Here is a 23,312-nt window from a genome sequence, read left to right on the forward strand (position 1 = left end):
TCTCCCTTCTACTGTCGGGTAACCCTAAGCATTCTTTAATCCTTAATGAGGACATGCTCAACCTACAAAATCGATTGCCTGAATAGGAAAAAAAGAAGTTTGAAGATAACTTGGCCGGGCGCGGTGGCTCACGCTTGTAATCCCAGCACTTTGGGAGGCCGAGGCAGGCGGATCACGAGGTCAGGAGATCGAGACCACGGTGAAACCCCATCTCTACTAAAAATATAAAAAAAAAAAAAAATTAGCCGGGCGCGGTGGCGGGCGCCTGTAGTCCCAGCTACTCCGAGAGGCTGAGGCAGGAGAATGGCGTGAACCCGGGAGGCGGAGCTTGCAGTGAGCCAAGATTGCGCAACTGCACTCCAGCCTGGGTGACAGAGCGAGACTCTGTCTCAAAAAAAAAAAAAAAAGAAGATAACTTTTGGGTCTGAAGCCAGAGGATGTGAAATAAGCAAAAGCTTGCCTAGGCACCGTGAATGAACATGCTGCTAAAACTGACACTGCTCATTACTGCACTAACATTTGTAGTTGAGAGTAGAATAAAGAGATCCATAATGGGCTTTATTACTTTAGATGAGACAGGCAGCGGTGATGCTCTCCAGAGCAACACTGATGGCCAGGCAGGTTTGGGCTCATCTGGAGGGATACACAGCATCCCTGCACTGAAAAATAACATCTCCTCTCCCTGTAAGCCTTCTGCATGCCCCCAAAATGAGCAGAAAAGAGAATATATTTTGCCAGAACCATTGTATTTCTCTTTCCTTTGGTACTATTTTTTTTTCTTTCAGGCAAAGCTTTATTTTCTTACTGTTTGGCTTGCTCTGTCATTTTCATTTTTGGTTCTTTATTTTCACAGACATCCTACCTGACTCTTTCTTCTCTGAAAGGGGGGGTAGATGTCTGCCAAGAAGGGATGGAGTGCTGCTCTCTGTTTCAAAAGGGATCCAGAAGCCAAGAACGAAGGGTGCAACTAGAAGTCAGTCAGGCTCAGAGAGGAAAGTCAATACGGAGGCATTATATTGCAAGAGAAAACTGAATTTACAGAGACAGGCAAGCCCGAAAAGAATAGACATATGTTTGAAAAGGCATATATTGAAAACGAAAGAAACAAAAATGTATGAGTGTACAGGGGAAAAAAATTAGATTGAATATTTCCCAGCAACTCTGACAAAAGATGAGATGTCTTGTCTATAATCAGTGAACACGATGACTGTGTCAATTTCCCTTTCTGATCAACATGGATCCAAAAATGAAAAATGAACCCAGAAAACATAACACGGTTAAAAAAGAACAGTGAACAGGGACTCAGAAGATCTGCATGAGAGCCTTGGTTCTGCTACCAATACCAGTCTGCCTAAATGAGTCACTTACTATCCCTGTGTTTCTTTTTCTAGAAATGCAATTGAATCTGAACTATATTAAGTCTAATTCATGCTGGCTATAAAAGTTTATGATTTTTTAAGTCACCATTTAGAAAAGATAATTGTCACAAAGTACCTGTGTGCCCATAGATGCTGTCATTAATTTGCTGAATGAGCATGTACATGCTCCTACCTTGTTACATTTTATTCTCCATTTATAGTACACATAAGAGAACTACAGGGAGTACCTCCGAAGTCATCAGTTTCTGACCTTGCACAGTAGGGAAAATGCATTTCAAACTGGGAGACTTAAGTTTAACAACCTTTTGTATCTGAGCGCTAATGAGCACTCAGTGGCTACCCTGGAGCCAAATGCCCCCTTCTGTGTCTGGGGCCATAAAACCTGAGTGCTCATGTGGCTGTTGGTTTACTTGGTTTTTGTTTTTCTCTAAGATCCCATCTCCAGGAAAAATTTTTTGACATAATTCATATAACCTATTTCATGGAAAATTTCTAACACAGAACCCAGAATATGTAGATTCTTAATAAATGCTAGTTTTTCCCCTTTGACATTTTCACAATTCATAGCAAATTAGAATAGCACGAATATATGGAATCTACTTCTATCCTTAAATCTTATATAGCCCGGCTCACACCTGTAATCCAAGCACTGTAGGAGGACAAGGTGGAAGTGTCACTTGAGGCCACAAGTTCAAGACCAGCCTGCACTTAGGGAGAACCCCGTATCTACAAAGAATTAACAAATTAGCCAGGCGCGGTGGCTCATGCCTGTAATCCCAGCACTTTGGGAGGCCAAGGCAGGCAGATCACAAGGTCAGGAGTTCGAGATCAGCCTGACCAACATGGTGAAACCCTGTCTCTACTAAAAATACAAAAATTAGCTGGGCATGGTGGCAGGTGCCTGTAATCCCATCTACTCTGGAGGCTGAGGCAAGAGAATCGCTTGAACCCAGGAGGCGGAGGTTGCGGTGAGCCAAGATCGCGCCATTGCGCTCCAGCCTGGCATGGTTGTGTATGCCTCTTGCCCCAGCTATTTGGAAGGCTGAGGCAGGAGGATTGCTTGAGCCCAGGAGTTTGAGGCTGCAGTGAGCTATGATTGCGCCACTGCACTCCAGCCTAGGTGACAGAGCAAGACCCTGATTCAAAACAATAATACTAAATAAATGAAAAACCTTATACAGTTAACATATCAATTTCACTGAGTGTCATTCCCTACCTTTCTCTTTAATCTCTAGCTTTACTCTCAAAAAACAGTCAAATCATGGAGTGAAAATGATTTAAACTAAGAGCCAGCAAACTTATTTTTTCTGTAAAGGACCAGACAGGAAAGAGTTTAGGCCATATGGGATCTGTCGCAACTACTCGGCAACATTCAACTCTGATGCTGTAACAGGAAAGCAGCCAGAGAGTGTCTGTAAACAAATAGATATGACTGTGTGCCAGTATGCTATATTCACAGAAATAGACGACCCCTATTTGGCCTACAGTCTGCAGTTTGCTGACCCCTGATTTAAGTGAATTTGCCTTGATTTAATAAAACTTCCATAGGATGTTATTGGCTGTATCTTAAAGTGAAGGAAGAAGGGAGGAAAAGAAAGAGGGAGGATGATGAGTACAGGCTGCAGACAGAGCACCGGCTTCACGGGCAGACCACTAAGTGCGGTTACCTGGTGAGCACGGGCTCTAGGTATTTTCATTCTTGTGTTTGGGGATTTACTATGATCACACTAAACTAAGCTTTCTTGGTTCTGCAGGTTAGAAAACACATTCTAACCTTCAAATAATGGGTGTGAGGCTGCCATTTCCAAAATACCAGCCTTCATGTCCTGTTTTAAGTAGTACTGAGAAAGCTGACAATGTCGGTATGTCTGAATAAGCATGTTTTTATAATTTGAGAAAGTAAAATGAAATCTTTTAACAGGGCCTTCTCATTCAGTTCTGTCTTCAGGCTGGTGTGGTTACAGCAGAGCTGGCCACCAAAATACTTGGGAGAAGAAGAATAGAAGAAAACTACTCACAGCCACCTTGCACTCTGTTAGCTAATTATATTTTGCAGAAATTGTCAAGTTCCCTTTCTGTTTTTAGTACTGTCCCAAAGACAACAGGGATTTTTTGGATGTAATCTGTCACAACTTCCCATTGTAAAAGCCCCAAACCATTGTCTTTGCTCTCCTATGATTCCAAATAATATAGTCTAGAACTGATAGTAAATGTTTTAATACACAGAAATCTAAAATTGTCTCTATGCCAACATTATTGAGAAAGAAAGCTATGCATGGCTTAGGATTTCATCAACCCTGGGATCAGAAAAAGGTGATCACAGAGTACACAGTCATTCTCTTCAGGCAGTTCACCTACCTCGATCTTGTGACTGCACTTTCTCCTGACTCTTCCCCTCCATTCAATTCCAAAAAGCGTTTAAAAGCTAGTAAAACTACTGCCCTCAAATCATTAAGGAAAACTTTCAAAACAAGTGGAAGAAAACATTTGCTTTTACTTTATTGCCAGTGAAAATGTTTTCTTACCCTCCTTTTGGTAAATGCAAATGTCACTGATGATAATATGCCTTTTTGCCAATCAGGTTTCTACTTAGATCTGAATAGGAAGGAAAAGACAGGGAATGTAAAGTTAAAAGCTTAGCAGTCGATGAGAATGCGAGAAATGTCAGGAGTGTGTGCTGTACGACTGGCAACACAGGTGGCCTTGCCGCTTGCCTGGCATATGGATCACGCTAAATAAGCTACACAGCCTAGCAAAGAATGTCATAGATAACAGTTGTAGTTATAGATTCTGTGAGCAAACTTTGACTATTACTCAGAGTTCATACTTGCTGCATTTCAAAGCTGAGATTGCACGTTTATTCTGAAAATTGAGCTGTAATAACTCCACTTCAATGCTCTTGGCCACCTGTGATTGGTAGCTGGGTAGAACTGCGAAATAACGAATTGGTCATGTAGGGGGTAGGTGGTGGGGAGCAATGCAGAGGACTTAACAAATTAAATGTTGGAAACTAACTGCTTTACATAGAAGTGTTCCCCCATATCTAAACTTCCATAGTGCTTTGTATTTTTTATGATACTTTTTATTTTTTAATTGCAATTAAACATACTGAGAGAGGACTATCTACTTGGGGGTTATTCAATAAATATTTCTCTAATGAACGATATGAACTCTTTGACAGGAGAGTGGCTTTTTTGTTTGCTTGTTTGTTTTGAGATGGAGTCTTTCTCTCTGTTGCCCACACTGGAGTGCAGTGGCACAATCTCGGCTCACTGCAACCTCTGCTTCCTGAGTTCAAGTGATTCTCCTGCCTCAGCCTCCAGAGTAGCTGGGACTACAAGCATGAAACACCACGCCTGGCTAACTTGTATTTTTGCAGAGATGGGGTTTCACCATGTGGGCCAGGCTGGTCTCGAACTCCTGGCCTCAAGTAATCCGCCTGCCTCGGCCTCCCAAAGTGCTGAGATTACAGGCGTGTGCCACCATGCCTAGCCAGGAGAGTGTTCTTGACCCTAAAAACCTGCCTCTTAATAAATAGAATTGATATGAACAAGCATCAAGGGATCTTGAAAGTGAGTCTTAAAACAGGCTACATGGCTGATATTTTAGAAGATTCCTGTCTTTTCCCTCAGATCTTAACAGTACCTGAAATTCTATTAGATCATTCTTCTGTGATGCCTCCTAATTTTCATATTCCAGAAACCCTTGTGAAAACACAGCCAGCTAGACCAAGTTGCTATGGGAACAGATTCATGAGATGGGAAGAGATCCATGAGATATGGGCAGATGAGTAGAGGGGAGGCCGCCACAGTGGAAGAAAGGATTCCAAAATGGAAAGCAGCAGATAAATGATGTCTTATTAACAGTTTTTCCCAGTGCCCTCCTCAATAGTATATTTGTTTGAACATGTATAAGCACTTGCCAGGGAAAACATATTTCTTATTGGTCTGCTAGTTAAAATGTTTCAAACACACTTCAGATTTGAGAGTTAATGGGTTATGGTGTAAAAACCGTATACGTGAAATTCCTCATATCTCACGGCTGACATGCTGTGCTATAATTTGTTTCCCATGAAATCTTTTAAGAGGGCCTTTAATGAGAAACAGAATCTTCTCGCATTGAGGTGCTATCTTTTCATTTCCTCTGTCCATCCTATTAATTGGATGCAAAGGAACAGTGAGATGGCCAGAGGGCCGAGGAAAAGGATGGAGGAAGGCCCCAAGGCAGCTTAGCAATCTGTTTCTGAATAAGTGTTGCGAAATAACACTTGAGGTAGGAGAGTCCTAGAGCCAGGTGCCTTTAAAGTGAAGGAAGAAGGGAGGAAAAGAAAGAGGGAGGATGATCAGTACAAGATGCAGACAGAGCACCGGCTTCACGGGCAGACCACTAAGTGTGGTTACCTGGTGAGCACGGGCTCTAGGTATTTTCATTCTTGTGTTTGGGGATTTACTATGATCACACTAAACTAAGCTTTCTTGGTTCTGCAGGTTAGAAAACACATTCTAACCTTCAAATAATGGGTGTGAGGCTGCCATTTCCAAAATACCAGCCTTCATGTCCTGTTTTAAGTAGTACTGAGAAAGCTGACAATGTCGGTATGTCTGAATAAGCATGTTTTTATAATTTGAGAAAGTAAAATCCTAGGAATGATTTATCTAATTTATGAGAGAATATTTTAAGTGATTAACTATTTCCTTTTATTTACTTGTCAAGATTTACTACCTGGTTCTAGAAACCAGATGACTCTTCGAAGAAGAATGATTGGATAGGGAGATAGTATTATACATAGGTCCTTGTAGTCAAAAATACAATGAAGCCCAAATCAGGTTTTTTTGGTTCTGGTCCGGTATGGACTTATGCAGGGTCCAAAACTTAAAAAGCCCTTGCAGTGAAGCCAGAGGGACCCAACACAGCAAAGTGGTAGATGTTTGGGCTTCATTTTGTCAAAGCCAGTGATTCATGAAACTGCCCGCTAATATGAAGCTCAACACAGAGAGCTCTGGGACACGTTTAGCCATGAACAAGCTGTATATGGTTTGTAAGTGGCAGGTGCCCATCCTAAAGGCAATATGGAAAATAATAAGCTTTTTATTTTCCTCCAAGAGAACTAAAGTTATGCTCCCACTGAGCTTCAGGGGATGCTGACAAGGGGTGTCACATTTCTTCTAGGCAGTGGGTGTGTGCGTGCTAGGCTTTGAAGGAATAGATTTCCTTGCTATAAACTAACGTTTTCAGAAAAGACAGGCATGCCAAAACCCCTTTATAGCCTAAATAGTCCCTCTCACAAGTGCTGTTTCAAACAGGACTGAAAAAAGTTAACAATGTCAGTACATCTGAATAAGGATGTTTACATAATTTGAGACTGGAAAATCGTAGGAATGATTGTATCTAATTTATTAGTGTCCTTTAAGTGATTAACTATTTCTTTTCAATTATTTGTGAGGTTTTATCATCTTTTCATTTCCCAAATTGAGAAACTGTCATAGGCTTATCCTGTCAGGAATGAAGCTGGAGAATTGAAAACAGGGACCATAACCGACTTTGTTCTCATTTGGCAACAGACAGTCCTCAAGGATCCAGGGCTCTCATACATTTCCAAAAAAAGAATTCTTGCTTTTTTCCAAGAACCAGATAATGAAATAGGTAAAAGGATAATGATGAGGGAAATTTTATTGCCAAATTAATTGGCCTGAAATAATTAATGCACCACTTTTAGAACAAGGCAGACTGGAACTCAGCATGTTTTCAGGTGCCCACGTCCTTCCCTTTCGGGTTTTCCATGCCAGCTTCCTCTCACTGGGAGATACTGGGGGACAGCAGGAACTATATAGTGCTCATCTCTTGCTTAGTCTTTAAAAATGCAGCACTGGCTTGCTTTATCCTGAAGGCTGCTTTGCTGTTTGTTGACTACCCAGTGAAATTGAAGTTTGGGGATGAAAGCTTGATGAATGGGCCAAATGCTTATGGTGTGTTCCATTACTGCTCTTGAGGACAAGTGGCTTTTCTCTTCTATTTGCATTTAAAGAAGCATAGGGAGGGTTGGTTTTGGTCACATAAGAGGCCTTCATTAAATTAGACAATTAAAATGATAGCAGAGATATTAATATTTTTCCATTATGACTGTTTCAATTCCCTATCTGGTGCTATATAGGATTATATACTGTTTTTGTAATGATGTTTTCCAATTTATTATAGGCAGCTTAACCTTTTTACTTTTTGTACTGACAAACCACTCAAAAAAAATTTTTTTTTTTTTTTTTTTTGAGACGGAGTCTCACCCTGTCACCCAGGCTAGAGTGCAATGGCGTCATCTAGGCTCACTGCAAGCTCCGCCTCCCGGGTTCAAGCAATTCTCCTGCCTCAGCCTCCCAAGTAACTGGGATTACAGGCGCCTGCCACCACAGCTGACTAATTCTTTGTATTTTTAGTAGAGATGGGGTTTCACCATGTTGGCCAGGCTAGTCTTGAACTCCTGACCTCGTGATCCACCCTCCTTGGCCTCCCAAAGTGCTGGGATTATAAGCATGAGCCACCACCTCTGGCCCAGAAGATCTTTTAAAAATACTCTTTTTAGCAGCTAAATTAAAAACAGTGGCCAGTCATGCTGGCTCACATCTACAGTCCCGGCACTTTAAGAGGCCAAGATGGGACAATCACTTGATCTCAGGGAACTCAAGGTGAGCCCTGGCAACATAGTGAGACCCAATATCTACCAAAAATAATTTTTTTAAAAAATTAGCTGGGTATGGTGATGCTCACCTGTGGTCCTAGCTACTTGAGAGGCTGAGATGGGAGGATCACTTGAGCCTGAGAGGTCAAAGCTGCAGTGAGCTATGATCGCACCACTGCACTCCAGCCTGGGTGACAGAGTGAGACGCTATCTTGGAAAAAAAAAAAAAAAAAAAAGTCATATGTAAGTAGCAACAATTTTTAAACAGTTAAACTTGCTGCCTTCATGTCACAGGTACAATTGTTCCCTTCTATTTGAAAGTGTTGGGCAAAAGCCCAAATTCTGAAGGAAATTATTGCACGTACCTGGGTTGAGGTGACTTCTCTGCTAAGAATGTGGGGCTGCAACTCAAACGCAATCCCCTAGTATATTTTAATATGAAATTCATTCTCACAAGCAGTCACGGGAAGAGCTTGCAGCTTGCAAATAGGTAGACTATCCTCCTGGTACCATGGTTCTGAGTAACTGAAATAAAAGCTTTGTTATCTGGAATTTCGAATGAAAGCGAGGCCCTTACAGACTCAGAACGCTGAGCTGGGCCCACTCCAGCTGGAAGTGCAAGGTGCCCTTGGTAGCTAGCTCTTCAGGTGTACCTCCCCAGGGCTAAGACAGAGCCTGAGCCCTGTGCCTTCCTTTCCATTCCTGTTATCTAATCTCTTTGTTAACTGATGGAGGATTTAGATGTGCTAGTCCCTAAAATATTTGCATTTGAATACTCAGGGATTTGGGAAGATCCGAAAGCTTTCACAGTCCTAAAGAAAAGGTGGTATCTCTAGCCACTTTTCCTTTTCATAAAATTAGCCCTGTGTTGCAATCATTTATAAAGACCTACAAGGCAGAATTCTATCATGGTTCCTCAATTCTCTACCCCACCTTTATACCTCCAAAAAAGAAAACAGAAGGCTCAATAACTATTTCCAGAAATCCTCAAATCTAAAGTTGTATTATTTTAACAAGGTTATTAGTTTAAAGATGTATTCTGAAAATTAAGATTCTATATAAAAATTCGGTTTTTAACTCATATACACCATTGTAAGTTGGCCTATGTCCAGCAGGTGAAATTGGTAAGGTCAAGATTTGGAAGTTTCCAGTTCTGCCCTGGCTTCTACATAACGCATGGGCTTTTAATTGAAGCCAAGGGATGGAGACAGAGAAGTCTCTGAAAGGTAAGATTAATCATGGTAATAAAACAAATCCCCTGGAACTCAGGTGTATAGAAAACATTTAAGCTCAAGAAAACAAAATTAAATTTAATAAACCATTAGTACTCAATGAACTTACATAGATAAATGTATTCAGCTGTCTTCGCCTAAGCTTTAATCTGCTTGTCCCTGTATTTTACAGTTTATCTGTGCTCACTCAGAGTTCCAAAGGAAAAGATAAAGTTATTGAGTCTATAGGGCTGGGGAAATGAATTGAAGACAAAATGATGCTAAAGTAAATTCCTAAAATTTAGAGATTAGATTGTTTAGGCCAGGCACAACAGCTGAGACTTGTAATCTCAGCACTTTGTGGGGCAAAGGCTGGCTGATTACTGGAGGCCAGGAGTTCGAGACCAGCCTGTGCAACATGGTGAAACCCTGTATCTACTAAAAGTATAAAAATTAGCTGGGCATGGTGGCACACACCTGTAATCCCTGCTACTCGGGAGGCTGAAGCATAAGAATTGCTGAAACCTGGGAGGTGGAGGTTGCAGTGAGCCGAGATCATACCACTGCACTCCAGCCTGGGAGATAGAATGAGACTCTGTCTCAAAAATAAAATAATTAATAAAAAATAGAGAGTAGCTCGTTTACGTCTGCGTATTAATATAACATCTTAATGACACTACAAAAAATAAATCTTAGTTTTCAGAATTACCTCCATTGATCAGAATTTGAAAAAGCTGTAACAAAAGGTTCCCTGGAGTCAATGCATAAAAAAGTTAACAATCTGAAGCATCTAAGATGAGGGTAGTAAGCATTCACTTCCTTAAAAATTTGTCAAAGAAAAAAATTTAAGTTTCATTTTCAGGCATCTATCTGAATATTCAGGATTACTATTTTTGCTAATGTTCTGGTTCCATTTCAAAAAAAAAAATAAATCAAACGCACTCAGGAAATCGTTTAAAATCAATTACTACTGTGAATTCTGTTTTGTAGTACTGTATTAACAATGTTCCCTGAATGGTGTGTGCATTTACCTGCCGGTGCCCAAATGCACCCGCATTATGATGAAGAGAAATGGGTCACATAGATTAGGATCCAAATAATTTCACAAGGAGATGAGATGGATACATGGCATACCAATTTCATAAAATCATAATGCATTTGCACACAGGTAAGCAGCAAAATAATTCAACTATCTTTGAGAAGTGGCCTATTGCATTGAGATTTTAGGTATACATATATTTTGAGATGAAGTCTTGCTCTGTCACCCAGGTTGGAGTGCAGTGGCGCAATCTTGGCTCACTGCAATCTCTGCCTCCTGTGTTCAAGCGATTCTTGTGCTTCAGCCTCCCAAGTAGCTGGGACTACAGGCACATGCCACCATGCCTAGCTAATTTTTATATTTTTAGTAGAGGTGGGGGTTTCACCATGTTGGCCAGGCTGGTCTCGGACTCCTGACCTCAGGTGATCTGCCAACCTCGGCCTCCCAAAGTGCTGGGATTACAGGCGTAAGCCACCACGCCAAGCCTATATATTATTCTATTGTAAACAGATAAATGTAGTTTAATAGTGTGAGAAACACACTCACCCGTCCAAACCCAAAGAATAGACTCAGAGGCACAAAGAACAGAGAAAGTAAGACTTTTAATAGTGGTCTTGCAAGATCGGGTGTCTGGTAGGCAGGCATACCCAGGGCAGCTACAGCAGGTAATTTATCTCCTAGCACACAAGTCCCTCCTCCAGCTCCTCATTGGCCAAGTACTATGGGAACAATCTTCCTGGATGTCACCTAAGTTTTATTATCCCCCTTATAAGGTTATACACTGTCATCTTCCCTGCTTAAGTTTTGATTTCCCAATAATGAAACTTTCTTCCTGTTACTGGCTGACCCCTGGTCTACATTCTCTTCACTTACTGCGACCTTCTAGGTGCATGAGCTGTGTGGTTTGTTACATTCGTAGTACTTAGATTTATAATGCCTTGAAAATGGCATTTAAAATGCCATTTAGATGTTTTCTCACAGTAGGATGTCTGTTAACTGCAAAGCTGATTCTACTATTTTTAATAAGGCCAATACATTCTTCTATGTATATATTAAAATTAAGTGGAATTTGAGATTTATGTTGTGCTGAATGTGCTTGTGCAAATTCAAAGAATAAATCTAAAATTTGCTTCGGGGAGCACATTTCACTTGCTACAATATGTTCAGAGACCTGTGCCAAGAGAGTTCAATTTCTGCCTCTTTTGATCATTTAGCTTCTTTTAGCTGTGGGTGCCTATTCCACAAATCAGGACATTTGCAGAACTTTTCAGAACCATATGACTGGCAGGAGTCATTCTCCGGCCCTTCTCTTCCTTGAGGCAGGTGTACTCACGAATATTTTTAATGTTGTGTTGAGACAATGATTCATTAGAAGCCTCAAAACCTAGTTTTTATGCCTCTCTAAAGGTTCTGTTATTGCGTTTTTATGCCCTGGTGTTCCTGTCATGTCTTGAAATGTCAAAGATCCCCAAACATTTACCTAGGATAAAGTTCTCAGAGTGCCTGAGGCAGGACATAGAGCTAGAGATTAAGTAACTCTGGCCCTCTAGTTGCTTATTTCAAATGCAGGAAGTTCAGCCTCATCTTCTTTCAAATCACTACTAGCTATGGAAACCTACTTTAGGTTATAAGACAGCAGAGGAGCGAGGTCAGCATGGTGGCCTGCAGGCCACATCTGGCCCACCACCTGCTTGTATATAGCCCATGAGCTAAGGATGGTTTTCGCATTTTTAAATGGTCTGGAAAAAAAAAGAGTAATGTTGTGCCACACATGAAATCTGTGTGACAATCAAATATCAGTGTGCCACATAAAGTTTTATTGGGACACAGCCACACTCATTCACTTAATATATTGTTTCTGTCTGTTTTTGCAATACCAAGGCAGAGTAGAGTAGCAGCAACACTGACCATATGTGGCCCCCAAAACCAAAAACATTGACTATCTATCTGGTCATTTACAGAGAAAGTTTGTCAACCCCTGGTATAGAATAGAGTGTTAACTTTTAAGGTAGTAGGCTCACAAAGATTCTAGTCATTCCCATAGGGCAAAAGTTCATCGTTGTTCAATAGCAAATACAAAATGTTAACTATAAATCCTTAATAAGGAGAAAGTACTGCTGCTTTTTTGTTGTAGCTGTTGTTTTTGAAACAACAATAGAGATCATAAAGAATCATTTACCCATGCTAGAAACAAAAGAATGTCCATGGTCATCATTCTCATGATGGACATAAAAGAAGACTGTCACACAGGAGACCCAGAGTCCACTCAGGCCTTGTCTCTCCATTTGCCTCTCTCCCAGCTGTTCCTTCAGTTTGCCTTCTGCCTGGGTTTTGGTGACAGTGTTTGTAGGAAGATATTGCAACTTTCCCTACACACATCTGTACATGACAAGGAACAAGTGCCAATATTCAAAACAAAGTTGTCTGGTTTTTTTGTTTGTCTTTTTCTGAGACAGGGTCTCACTCTGCTGCCCAGCCTGGAATGCAGTGGTACAATCATAGCTCACTGCAGCTTTGAACTCCTGGGCTTACGTGATCCTCCTACTGGAACCTCCTGAGTAGCTGGGACTACAGGTGTGCACCACTGCACTCTGGCTAATTTATTTTATTTTTGTGGAGACAGAAGTCTTGCTATGTTTTCCAGGCTGGTCTTGAACTCCTGGCCTCAAGTGATCCTCCCACCTGGGTCACCACACTCAGCCAAAACAAATTTCTTAAATAAGAGGAACTAAGATCCCTTCAACTACTTAAGCAAGATTTGCTTTGCCCTTTCTATTAGTATAGAAATGAATAACCATTAAAGAAAAAAGAAAAGGAGGAAGGAAAGAAAAGACGAAAAGAAAAACTGGAGAGAATGGTTTTAAGCTGGCCTTTTCTATTTCACAATTAAAGATGTCTATTAGTGGAACATACTTGTAGTGCTATTTGGCAACCAACTGACTGTAAACAGGATCTTAAGACCTTTGAATAAAACAGCACTTTATTCACTCAGAATTGCTGTGTGTGTGTTGTGTGTGTGTGTGTGCACGTGTGTGCGTGCATCTGTGGCTCTTATAAATGGCAACGCATCCTTAAAAGCTTGTCTGTAGTCTGAATGCTCCGCTCTGCATCAGTCCTCTTTGTGACTATAAGCTGGGTGTGGTAAGGGAAAGTAATGCCATCCTCAAAATAGGAAATACTTGGCTGGCTCTGGAAAATCTTTTCAACTCATCAGAATTTTACCAGAGATGACATTTCTATCCTTACTGTAAAAGTCCCTATGAGCTGGGCACGGTGGCTCACGCCTGTAATCCCAGCACTTTGGTAGGCCGAGGCGGGCAGATCACGAGGTCAGGAGATCGAGACCATCCTGGCTAACAAGGTGAAACCCCGTCTCTACTTAAAAAATACAAAAAATTAGCCGGGCGAGGTGGCGGGCGCCTGTAGTCCCAGCTACGCAGGAGGCTGAGGCAGGAGAATGGCGTGAACCCCGGGGAGCGGAGCCTGCAGTGAGCCGAGATTGCACCACTGCACTCCAGCCTGGGTGACAGAGCAAGACTCCATCTCAAAAAAAAAAAAAAAAAAAAAATCCCTATGAAGAACAGTGACCTTTAATCTTTTGTGTTGTCTTTGTCTTCATCATAGAAAAGTTACTGTCCTAAAGCTTACCATGTTTTTACTGAAGACACCATGCCATCTTAAAAAGCACCGTAGGAATCAATTACTTGGCTGAAGAATGTTGAATAAACACCTATCGTAGTATTATCGTAAGTGCTGTAGCAGATTCAGAAAATCAGTAGATATGATCCTTACCCTTCAGGTGTTTGTGGTCAAATTGGGAAGGCAGAAAACACACACAAACACACACACACACACACACACACGAAATAGATAAGCATTTTATTCACATGAAAGTTAAGTACAAGCATAAAAAGAGTTCAGAGAAGACATAAATCATTCTGGGAAAAGAGGAGATGAAAATTGAACCATTGGACACAGCCAAACATCACTGGGATTTCGAACCATTGAGACACACACAAAACGAACCATTTTTTCCCGAGACAAATCTACCCTTGTTCTTTCTTCCTCTTCCTTGCCCCTTGTAGTAGAGAGGCACCAATGAGCATAATTAAACTTGTCCATTTGTGGGTGCGTATGATCTTGATAAACAGGATAAAGGGAGGAAGTGGACCTTCCTAGTGAACTGAATGGATTAAATTAAAGCAAGAAGCAAAGTGTTACCTAAGTCAGGGTCAGTGGCTCAAAGAGCAAAATAAGACTGAGTGGGAGAAAAGACTATATATATATATCTATCTATATAGATATACTATCATATATATACATATATATGTGATAGGGATATCCATATCCAGCTATGGCTATTTATATCGATATCCATAGCTAGATCAAGGCCAGACCAAGGAAGTCATTGAAGACAACTAGAGTAGATATTTCATGACTGAGGAACTAGAATGCAGAGTATATTCGAGTTTGGAAAAACTAAAGATTTTGCTGTGATTTAGACCATAAAGTGACAGAGTATAAATTAGGTATAGGTAGTAAACATGGAGAGCAACAGAGAAGCTGATGAGTACGTTAAAAAGAAAAAAATATAAAAGGAAGAATCAAAAACAAATGGTCTAGTGTGAGAGATTAGAAATATGGTTATAAATACTGGGATACTTGTTCGAGTTAGAAGAAGGACCAGTTTGGAGGCACGGAGACACCAGTTTCTGATGCATTGTGTTTGTGGAGCTAGAGGCATCTGTAATTGGAACAATCCCAAGGCCATTTAGAGATCTGTAATTAGCTCACATTAACTTAAAGATTGGAGGTATAGATTTACAATACTATCTATGTTGTTTGATAACTACTCCATTTAGTATATAAGCCCACTGAGGAAGGAAAGAACAACAAGAAATCAGAGATAAAACCTTGAAAGCTCTTATGTTTGCCAAAGTAGAGAGGGTTCAAATATTTTGAAAAAATAGGAATAAGTGAAAGTATGACATAAACTAATGAAATAGAGCATGTCAAGGGGATGGTCAAGAGGAAAACACACACACACACAGGCACACACACAAAGAGTTCAAGGAAAGTGAGGATGCAAAAGACTTGGGGCCAAACATGGTGTCTCATACTTGTAATCCCAACAATTTGAGAGGCTGAGGCAAGAGGATCACTTAAGCCCAGGAGGTCAAGGCTGCAGTGAGCTATGATTGTGCCATTGCACTCCAGCCTGGGTGACAGAGCAAGACCCTGTCTGTAAAACAAACAAGACAGACAAAACAAGACTCGGGAGATAAGGTTATTGGTAACATTCCACGGCACAGTTTCAATTGAGTGCTGGGATACAAATTAGACTGCCCCAGACCTGCCTTACTATAGCTTTTTATCCCTACTATAATAATATCTACTAAAATTCATTTTTAATTCTCCTATGGTGATCGGTGTTTATTCCTTTATTTTCATGTTTTGTTTTGTTCTTTTTGTTTAACTCTCTGCATCTAGGAATTTATCTTATTTCGCTACACAAAGTAGCCCATCTGCTGTCATTTTGAACCTGTGGGAAGCTCGTCATCAGCATGATGGTGATCTTGACTCCCTGGCCTGTGCCCTTGAAGAGATTGGGAGGACACACACGAAACTCTCAAACATTTCAGAATCCCAGCTTGATGAAGCCGACTTCAACTACAGCAGGCAAAATGGACTCTAGTCCACTTCCTCCCATGAGACAGAGTGATGGCCAGCTTGGGGACATTTGCTTTAAATGGGAAAGAGGCCGCTTTCTGCCCAGTGGTGTTGGGGGAATTCAGCCTTCATTTATAATCAGTGAGATTCCCCTGTTGAAGAAACTAAATTTTATATAGGTAAAACATGTTAATAGGGAAAAGTACAAGTTCTCTTACATATAAGAGGGCTCTACTGTCTCCTTGGAATCCACATTTGGGTTAACTCTTCAGATGTGGAGTGGCAAGGAAAAAAGTGAGAGCAGAAGTAGCTGTGGGAAAAGATGAGCTATGATAATGCTGGGAAGGCAGAGATTGATTAAGTGCATGTTTTGAAATAGGTTTTTAATGATGTGCCCCAAAGGGCCAGCTGATTCTGGTACTAGATTGTCAGAGTTTTCTACCAACTGGCATCTGTGATGTCAGAAATCATTGTAAAACTGGCTTTTAGATGTGAAACAGGGTTGCCAACCCATTTGTATGACTTCAACAACGTCAAGGAGGCCATTTAGAATTTAGAATCTGAGCACATCACACCAGCACCAACTCCCTGTCTCTTCTAGCCACTTAATGGAGACACAATGGAGAGGTAAGACAGACCACAAACTAGTTCTTTTAGTGTACTCCACCTTTTACTTTTTTCCTGAGACAAATCTACCCTTATTCTTTCTTCCTCTTCCTTACCCCTTGCAGTAGAGAGGTATCAAGGAGCATAATTAAACTTGTCAATATCGAAAGTTGTTTTTTCTAACACAACAAAGTGGGACCATCTCTATTCCCATCTAAGCCACTCAAATTGCTGAGTCCTATTAGAACACAGCTTATTACATGGATATGGGGACAGGAGAGATTAAAGCAGCTTCAAAAACACATGAACTGCAGATATCATAGGCCTCAAATCAGCTATAATTCTAGGAGGCATGTGTTGATCTAGTTCTCTAACATTGTTGTTATAAGAAAATGAGTTTTACTGCATTTTTTCAATCCAGATTCTTGAAATTGTCTAACATGTGGGTACTATGTCATCACAAAATCTCTTAGTAAGATTATATGTGATCCTCATTTTGCCTCTTGGGAAATTAGCAGATAGTCTTTGCTCTAAATGTTATCTGAGTAAATAGACTTGAGGAATACCTCTACCACAGTGTCCCTGAAACCACATGCATCATTCAGGGAGCCTTCATGCTGTGACTATTCAGCCTCCCTGAATATGCTTTCTCTATAGAACCATTAACATATGTCTATTGCTGTATGATTTTTTTTTTACATTAGAAGGCAGTGATGTTGTGGAAGATTGAAATCCACAGATAATTCATGACCCTCATTCACTTTACTCCATCTTTTTATCCTATTAAGTCATTTTTGACAAGATGTCCTGGTAGACTAAAGATGAACAGATTTGCTCTTGCTCATCTTCTGGTGGATATTTTAACTTGCTGTTCACAATCAGGACAACCAAAGTCAAGGACCCAGATGAACCACAAGGCAGCTAGTCAGCTACTTAGAGGTTGGTTACATTCGAATAAAAAGTAGTCAGGGAATGGGGGAGTTGGGGAGTACTTGGCAGTTGGGATATGATCAATTTTTTTAAACAACGTTTTTGTAGATCCCCTGTAAAATAATAATAATAATAATAATGTTGTGAATCTCCATGCCAAGTGAAAAAGGCCTAAAGATGAGTTGAATTTGTGATACCATGGGTAAGGCATGGAAGAACTCTTGAATGTGTTGGCCATTTTCTCTAACTAATGTGTGGTATATATGGTCCCCTATATTAGATAGAAGGCTTTGCTACATGTAATTCAAAAGCATCTCGCTTTTCTCAGGAACCAAAGGCTTATGATGTAGAACAAAGAAATCATCTTAGAACTGTCAAGCATATTTTCACAATACCATGTCAAGATCAGGAAAACACCCTTTTGCTAGTGTGCTTAACTTATTTATTTCTTCTAGGAAACAATAGATAAACAGCATGAAAATGTAAATCATCTGGCATCACTGATTGATAGAATTTCTGAAAGAGAAAGAGAAGTAGATGGTCAACCAGTCACAAGTTGGTTGGCATGGGGCAGTGTGCAGAGGAAATCTGCATTCACTATTGAGTAAAAACTTGGAGAAGACACATTATAGAGCTTATGTTAGACTCCATCTTGGAGGATTTTTGTTTTAAACTGTCCTTAGCATTTTCCCTCTTCCCTTCTAATAGGCATTATAATTGTTTCATCTACTCTGTGAATCTACATAGGTCTTTTTTTTTTTTTTTAGATGTTTGATACATTTTAAGTATTTTTAAATAGATGAAAATTCTAAATGATTTTCCCTCAAGTCTATCTAGATTATTTTAAGATGAGACAAGATTATTGTGAATCCCTAAATGTCTGGAGTTACCTCCCATGGATTTTTTTTTCCTTTGGCCTGGGTTTTATAAACACACTTGAACATCATATCATATAGGATAACAAAGGAAGAAGTTAACAGAATTCACCTCAGACTTCAGCCTAAGATTCAATCAAATTCATCCTTCAGCCCATTTTGTTTCTTCTTTATGTTTCTCTTTTATTTATTTCTGCTAGGATCCTACATAGGATTTCTATAGAAATGTATGAAATTCTGTGGTCACTGCATGTCAGGATTGCACAGTATGTTACAATACAATTTCAAAGAGAACCCACATTTGTGAGATTTACAGACCAAGGTGTGGGGGAGGAGGTAGAATTGCAGATCAGATAAAAAGTGAGCTTACACTTCAACTTAGTTATTCACTGTGACCTAAATTTAGTCCTATTGTAATATGTGCCTGTCACAACACAAACGCCCCTCTTGAAAGAGATTTACTCATCTATCCAAGTACTTAATTTGGAAATTTTATTGTCCTATTGCAAAATGAAACAAAATTAAAAGTGGCCTCGAGTACTTGATAAGTTACTTAAAATTTTTACAAAAATATCCCACTCAATACCAAATCTTTCAGTCCTCAAAGGCATTTAAGTCTAATAGTCATGCTTTAAATATGGTTTTAAATTATGCCACCAAAATGGTGCACTTCACAGATTCACCAGACTCTAGCATCGTAAAGTTAATTTACAGTTTTTACAACATTGCTTGTACATTCTTACTAGTTTACATTAAAATCCTTTAAGCCAAAAGGAAGCTTGCTCTATGGATTTAAATGCAAACTTCATCTACCAGTGCAGGAAGTCTCATAAAACTCAGATGTACTCCCACAAAAATTTTATTGGCCTTTTTGTAAGAGATGAAAAAGAATTGACACAGTTCTCTTTAAAGAGAAGAACTTTTTTATTATTATTTTTGTCTCCAACTGCAGGTGGTGTCTTTTGCCGAGATCTCTATATTTTTCTTTCAGTTGTCTTTGGGAGGGGATATTAAGTCAAATCACTGAAACAGGGTTCTCTTTGGATTAAAAGTTCTGGATTTATTGCAACTATTTTCCTTGAGAAACATTCTTAGCATCAGGGTTGATAAACAATGTAGATGATTAAAATAGGATAATTGGTTTTAGACAGTATTTTCTACTTGCCAAACTTCTGGCAAATTTACCTGTGAATTTCAAAATGTTATAAAATCTCTTGATATGCTTTTGTTTTTCCTTTTAGCCATTTTCCCTTCAATTTCTTAGTCCCTCTGTCCTCTGTAAATGTGTTGAGTGATATAGCTATCCGATGTATTGAAGGCAAAGTTCTCGCAGAGGTCTTTGTTCCAGCTCTGTAAAGGTCACAGGAGTCGTGAAGGAGCTGAGAAATCTTCCTCTCCGGCCCACTGTCTGTGGCCCATTGTCATTGTTTCCTCATGAAACATTGCAGAGTTTGAATCCTCAGTAACTCTCATTGACTGGATTAAAGGTGATGGTCATAGCAAATGGGAGAGCAAAATGTTGGCCTACAGAGAATGACACAATTTTATTCGTCTTTGGTGTTAGTTGACGTAGCGCTGCATTTGAAAATCAATGCTTTAGCCAAAAGCTGAATGACCACCGTTTCCGTAGTTTCCACTGTTTTGTCTGCATAGAATTTTCCTGAACTACAAGCAAAAATGTATTTTGTCCAATGTCACAAAAGTGAAAATGTTACTAATCTTAGACGTGTTGCATATTTTGTGTTTTTACGTTCCAAACTCTTTCAAAAGCTGCCGTTACAAAGCTGTTTGGCTGTATTGACAGCATGTGGTGTTTTTGCAAAAGCAATTCTAGGAGAGCCAGTGTCTACCATGAACTCCTCACATCCCCACTCCAGGGTCATTCACGACATCGAAATGGCAACTTGTACGCTGTAATTCTTCAAAAAGTAACAGGGGATGGAAATCAGACCTGGCCGTTAGTCACTAGTGTGTAGTACCGTGATCTGAAGTAGGAAATTTAACTCACATAGAATAATTGTGGTTTTTGAAGCAGCTACTCATTGCTTTTTCCTTTTGCTGTGAAGATCATGGATTGGGAATGTCCTCGTGAGGTGGACCTAAGGCAGTAACATTTAAACTTCATGTCCTAGCACCCGCCCTCCATCTGACCCAAAGATAAAAAAGGCATTAAGCTTCATGGTTATGCCTAAGCTTAAAAATTCCCTTCCCCACTAATATTGAGATCAGCAGGGCTCTGTCTTACTTATTTTTCAAAAAATCATAGCTTTGAATTATAGACTATATTACTAAATTTGGTAAGGTAGTTCTTTGCATGAATGGGAATGCGTGTCAAAATACTTTCACAAAAGGCATGATTACAATGGAAATGCCCTTTTGCCTCCAGTTTTGCTAACCCTAAAAAAGTATTTCACTAATTTCAAGCACTGTTTACACTCAAATCCCAAAAAATTGGCCAAATTATATAATTCTCTTAAATTTTCGTATCTGTAGGTGGAGATTTAACTATGGTTCTGGTGAATCATAGAGGGGAGAGACAATATTTGAGGGGAGTTTGTCAGCAGAATATCATGCCTTATGATCCCATTACTGAAACACAGACATTACAATCAGAAATAGACCTAATAATTCCAATATCCCTCCATTAGCTAGTTCCAATGATGCTGAGAGACAGAGCACCCTGTGCCAGGTATCAGGAATATAAGCTTCAGCAGAGGGTAACTGAAAACTTTCAATCAGAAACACTCTCCAAGGCTTATGGCTAGATTATGTAGGTCACTAGCATTCAAAACTTTTCTATACAAAGGTGGAAAAGCACTCAGAATCTGGGAATTTTCTGGTTGGAAGAACAATGTTCTCCTTTTCCAAATTGGAATAAAGACTCAGAATTACCCATTCTTCATAATCATGTCTGATGGGTACATGCACTCCAGGAAGTCTCAACCTAGAAACGTTTCTAACCTAAGCATTTAAAGGAAAACTGGCTCATTCTTCTGACCCAAACTCAAAAAATATGAGTACTTGCGTACCTCCATTTCTGCATGGAAGATTTTAAAACAGATTTCACTTTTTTCTGTTTATTTTGGGAAGGTGCGTGGGGGTGTTCTTTCAAGTGATTCATATCTCAAACCCATACCACTCTCAACTTTTATTATTTGATGTGTTCAAAGCCAAAAAATAAAATAAAATAAAGCAGGGCTGAACACTTAATTTGACATGAAGCTGAAGGACTGAGCAAGCCAGAGGAGAGAGGTTGAATGAAGCATAGCCTTGGCTTCATACCACACTTTTTGTGCCTTGTATTATCAATGTAAATTCTGAATGTTGTACAGTAAATACTTGGATGGACTTCTTAGAAAAGGCTGCACTGGCTTCTTTTTCAGCACATGTACATATCTATAAATATATATACATATATATTTGGTAATGCCAAACAGCTGTGTTATATTGTATTGAACAAAATGGACGGTTTGGATGTTTTATGTCGAGTTTGCAAAAAAAAAAAACTGGATGGTTACAGACTTTTCAAGATAAATGTACAGACGTAAATTACTGCATATCAGTTATTTATGAATAAAGAGTCTTTTATTGACATTTTAGGATACTACATGAGTGGCACTTTGAAATCTCGATGAGGATGAGATTTGTATACCTCCTGCCATGTCCTAGCAGGAGATGGAATGCTCTCCAAAAGGACAATTTCCAAATACCTATTAACATATGGAACCAAATTTCTTGCTCAAGCCTTGAGGGTGAGGCAGTGTTGTGAGGCTACTGGAAGCAAGAAGATTGTCTTCTAACATTCCCACCCCAGCCAGTACCATACACACACACACACACACACACTTCCTTAGGATATAGTTTTATACAATCCAAGGTCATCATAGCCATACCATAACTGGAATACTGGAATACCAATCACCTTATTCCTCAAAATGCTTGGACTATTTTTCCAGACTGTATAGAACATTTTCTGCCCTTCTGTGGGAAAATGTTAATGGTTACATTGTTGTACATTCCAAAGACATGTGGCTGATTAAACCTGCTTTAAGTGGTTTTAAAATGCTGAGAGCTCTCCCAAATTTACTCATAACTACTTAGAGAACAGGCCAGAGCCAGTTGAACTAGAATGTTCCACCCAAAGATGGCTTCTGGTCTATTTAAACTAGTTAGTTGTAATTTTTTAAAAAGGTCAAAAGTTGATTTAAACCAGTTTTTTTAAAAATACTATTTCCATATAAAAACACTTTTTTTCAAATTCAGTTTTAAAAGCTATGAAGTAAAATGAAATATTCTCTACACTACGTTTTTGAAAACCTTTATGTATATGATGACCAGGCGCCATGGCGCATGCCTGTAATCCCAGCACTTTGGGAGGCCAAGGCAGGCAGATTACTTGAGGTCAGGAGTTCAAGACCAACCTGGCCAACATGGTGAAGCCTCATCTCTACTAAAAAAAAAAAATACAAAAATTAGCTGGCCGTGGTGGCACATGCCTGTAATCCCAGCTACTTGGGAGGCTGAAGCAGGAGAATCGCCTGACCCAGGAGGCAGAGGTTGCAGTGAGGCAAGATCACGCCACTGCACTGCAGCCTGGGTGACAGAGTGAGACTCCGTCTCAGAAAAGAAAACGTTTATGTATATGATAGATCTGAAGGAGGGGAGTCTGTGCAGCACTTCCTAAGCCCTGTTGACCATGTAAGTCTTTTTCTTATGGGACTATAGGGACAGATAAGAATAGCCACAAAGAGGCTGTGTGTGGTTCCAACAGTTCTTTCTGACCACTTTAAATTAGGCAGAGCTGTAATGCTAATTAAAATATACTTAATCTACAAGCCTAATGAAAATTAGTCGAAATTAACTTAAACGAGGTAAATCAGTTATAGTTATTCAAAACCAGACCCAAAATCTCAGAATTATTTAAATAGTTAG

The 23,312-nt window shown here is 39.8% G+C and overlaps 1 protein-coding gene across 11 annotated transcripts in view; it reads left to right on the forward strand.

The window, feature by feature from the left end:
• Positions 1-21,984, forward strand: part of UNC5D (unc-5 netrin receptor D) — a 564,646-nt gene extending 542,662 nt beyond the window's left edge. For 9 of the 11 annotated variants that reach the window (XM_055295942.2, XM_055295941.2, XM_055295945.2 and 6 more), the window contains one exon: positions 15,790-16,203. In XM_055295942.2, coding sequence (XP_055151917.1) covers positions 15,790-15,994 — 205 coding nt within the window. In that variant the 3' untranslated portion in view covers positions 15,995-16,203. Of the gene's footprint in view, positions 1-15,789 lie in introns of all 11 variants that reach the window. The other 2 variants (XM_055295940.2, XM_055295946.2) reach the window with 1 other exon arrangement.
• Positions 21,985-23,312: the final 1,328 nt, after the last annotated feature.

This window comes from Symphalangus syndactylus, chromosome 10 (genome assembly GCF_028878055.3).
Source record: "Symphalangus syndactylus isolate Jambi chromosome 10, NHGRI_mSymSyn1-v2.1_pri, whole genome shotgun sequence".
Classification (NCBI taxonomy): Eukaryota; Metazoa; Chordata; class Mammalia; order Primates; family Hylobatidae; genus Symphalangus; species Symphalangus syndactylus.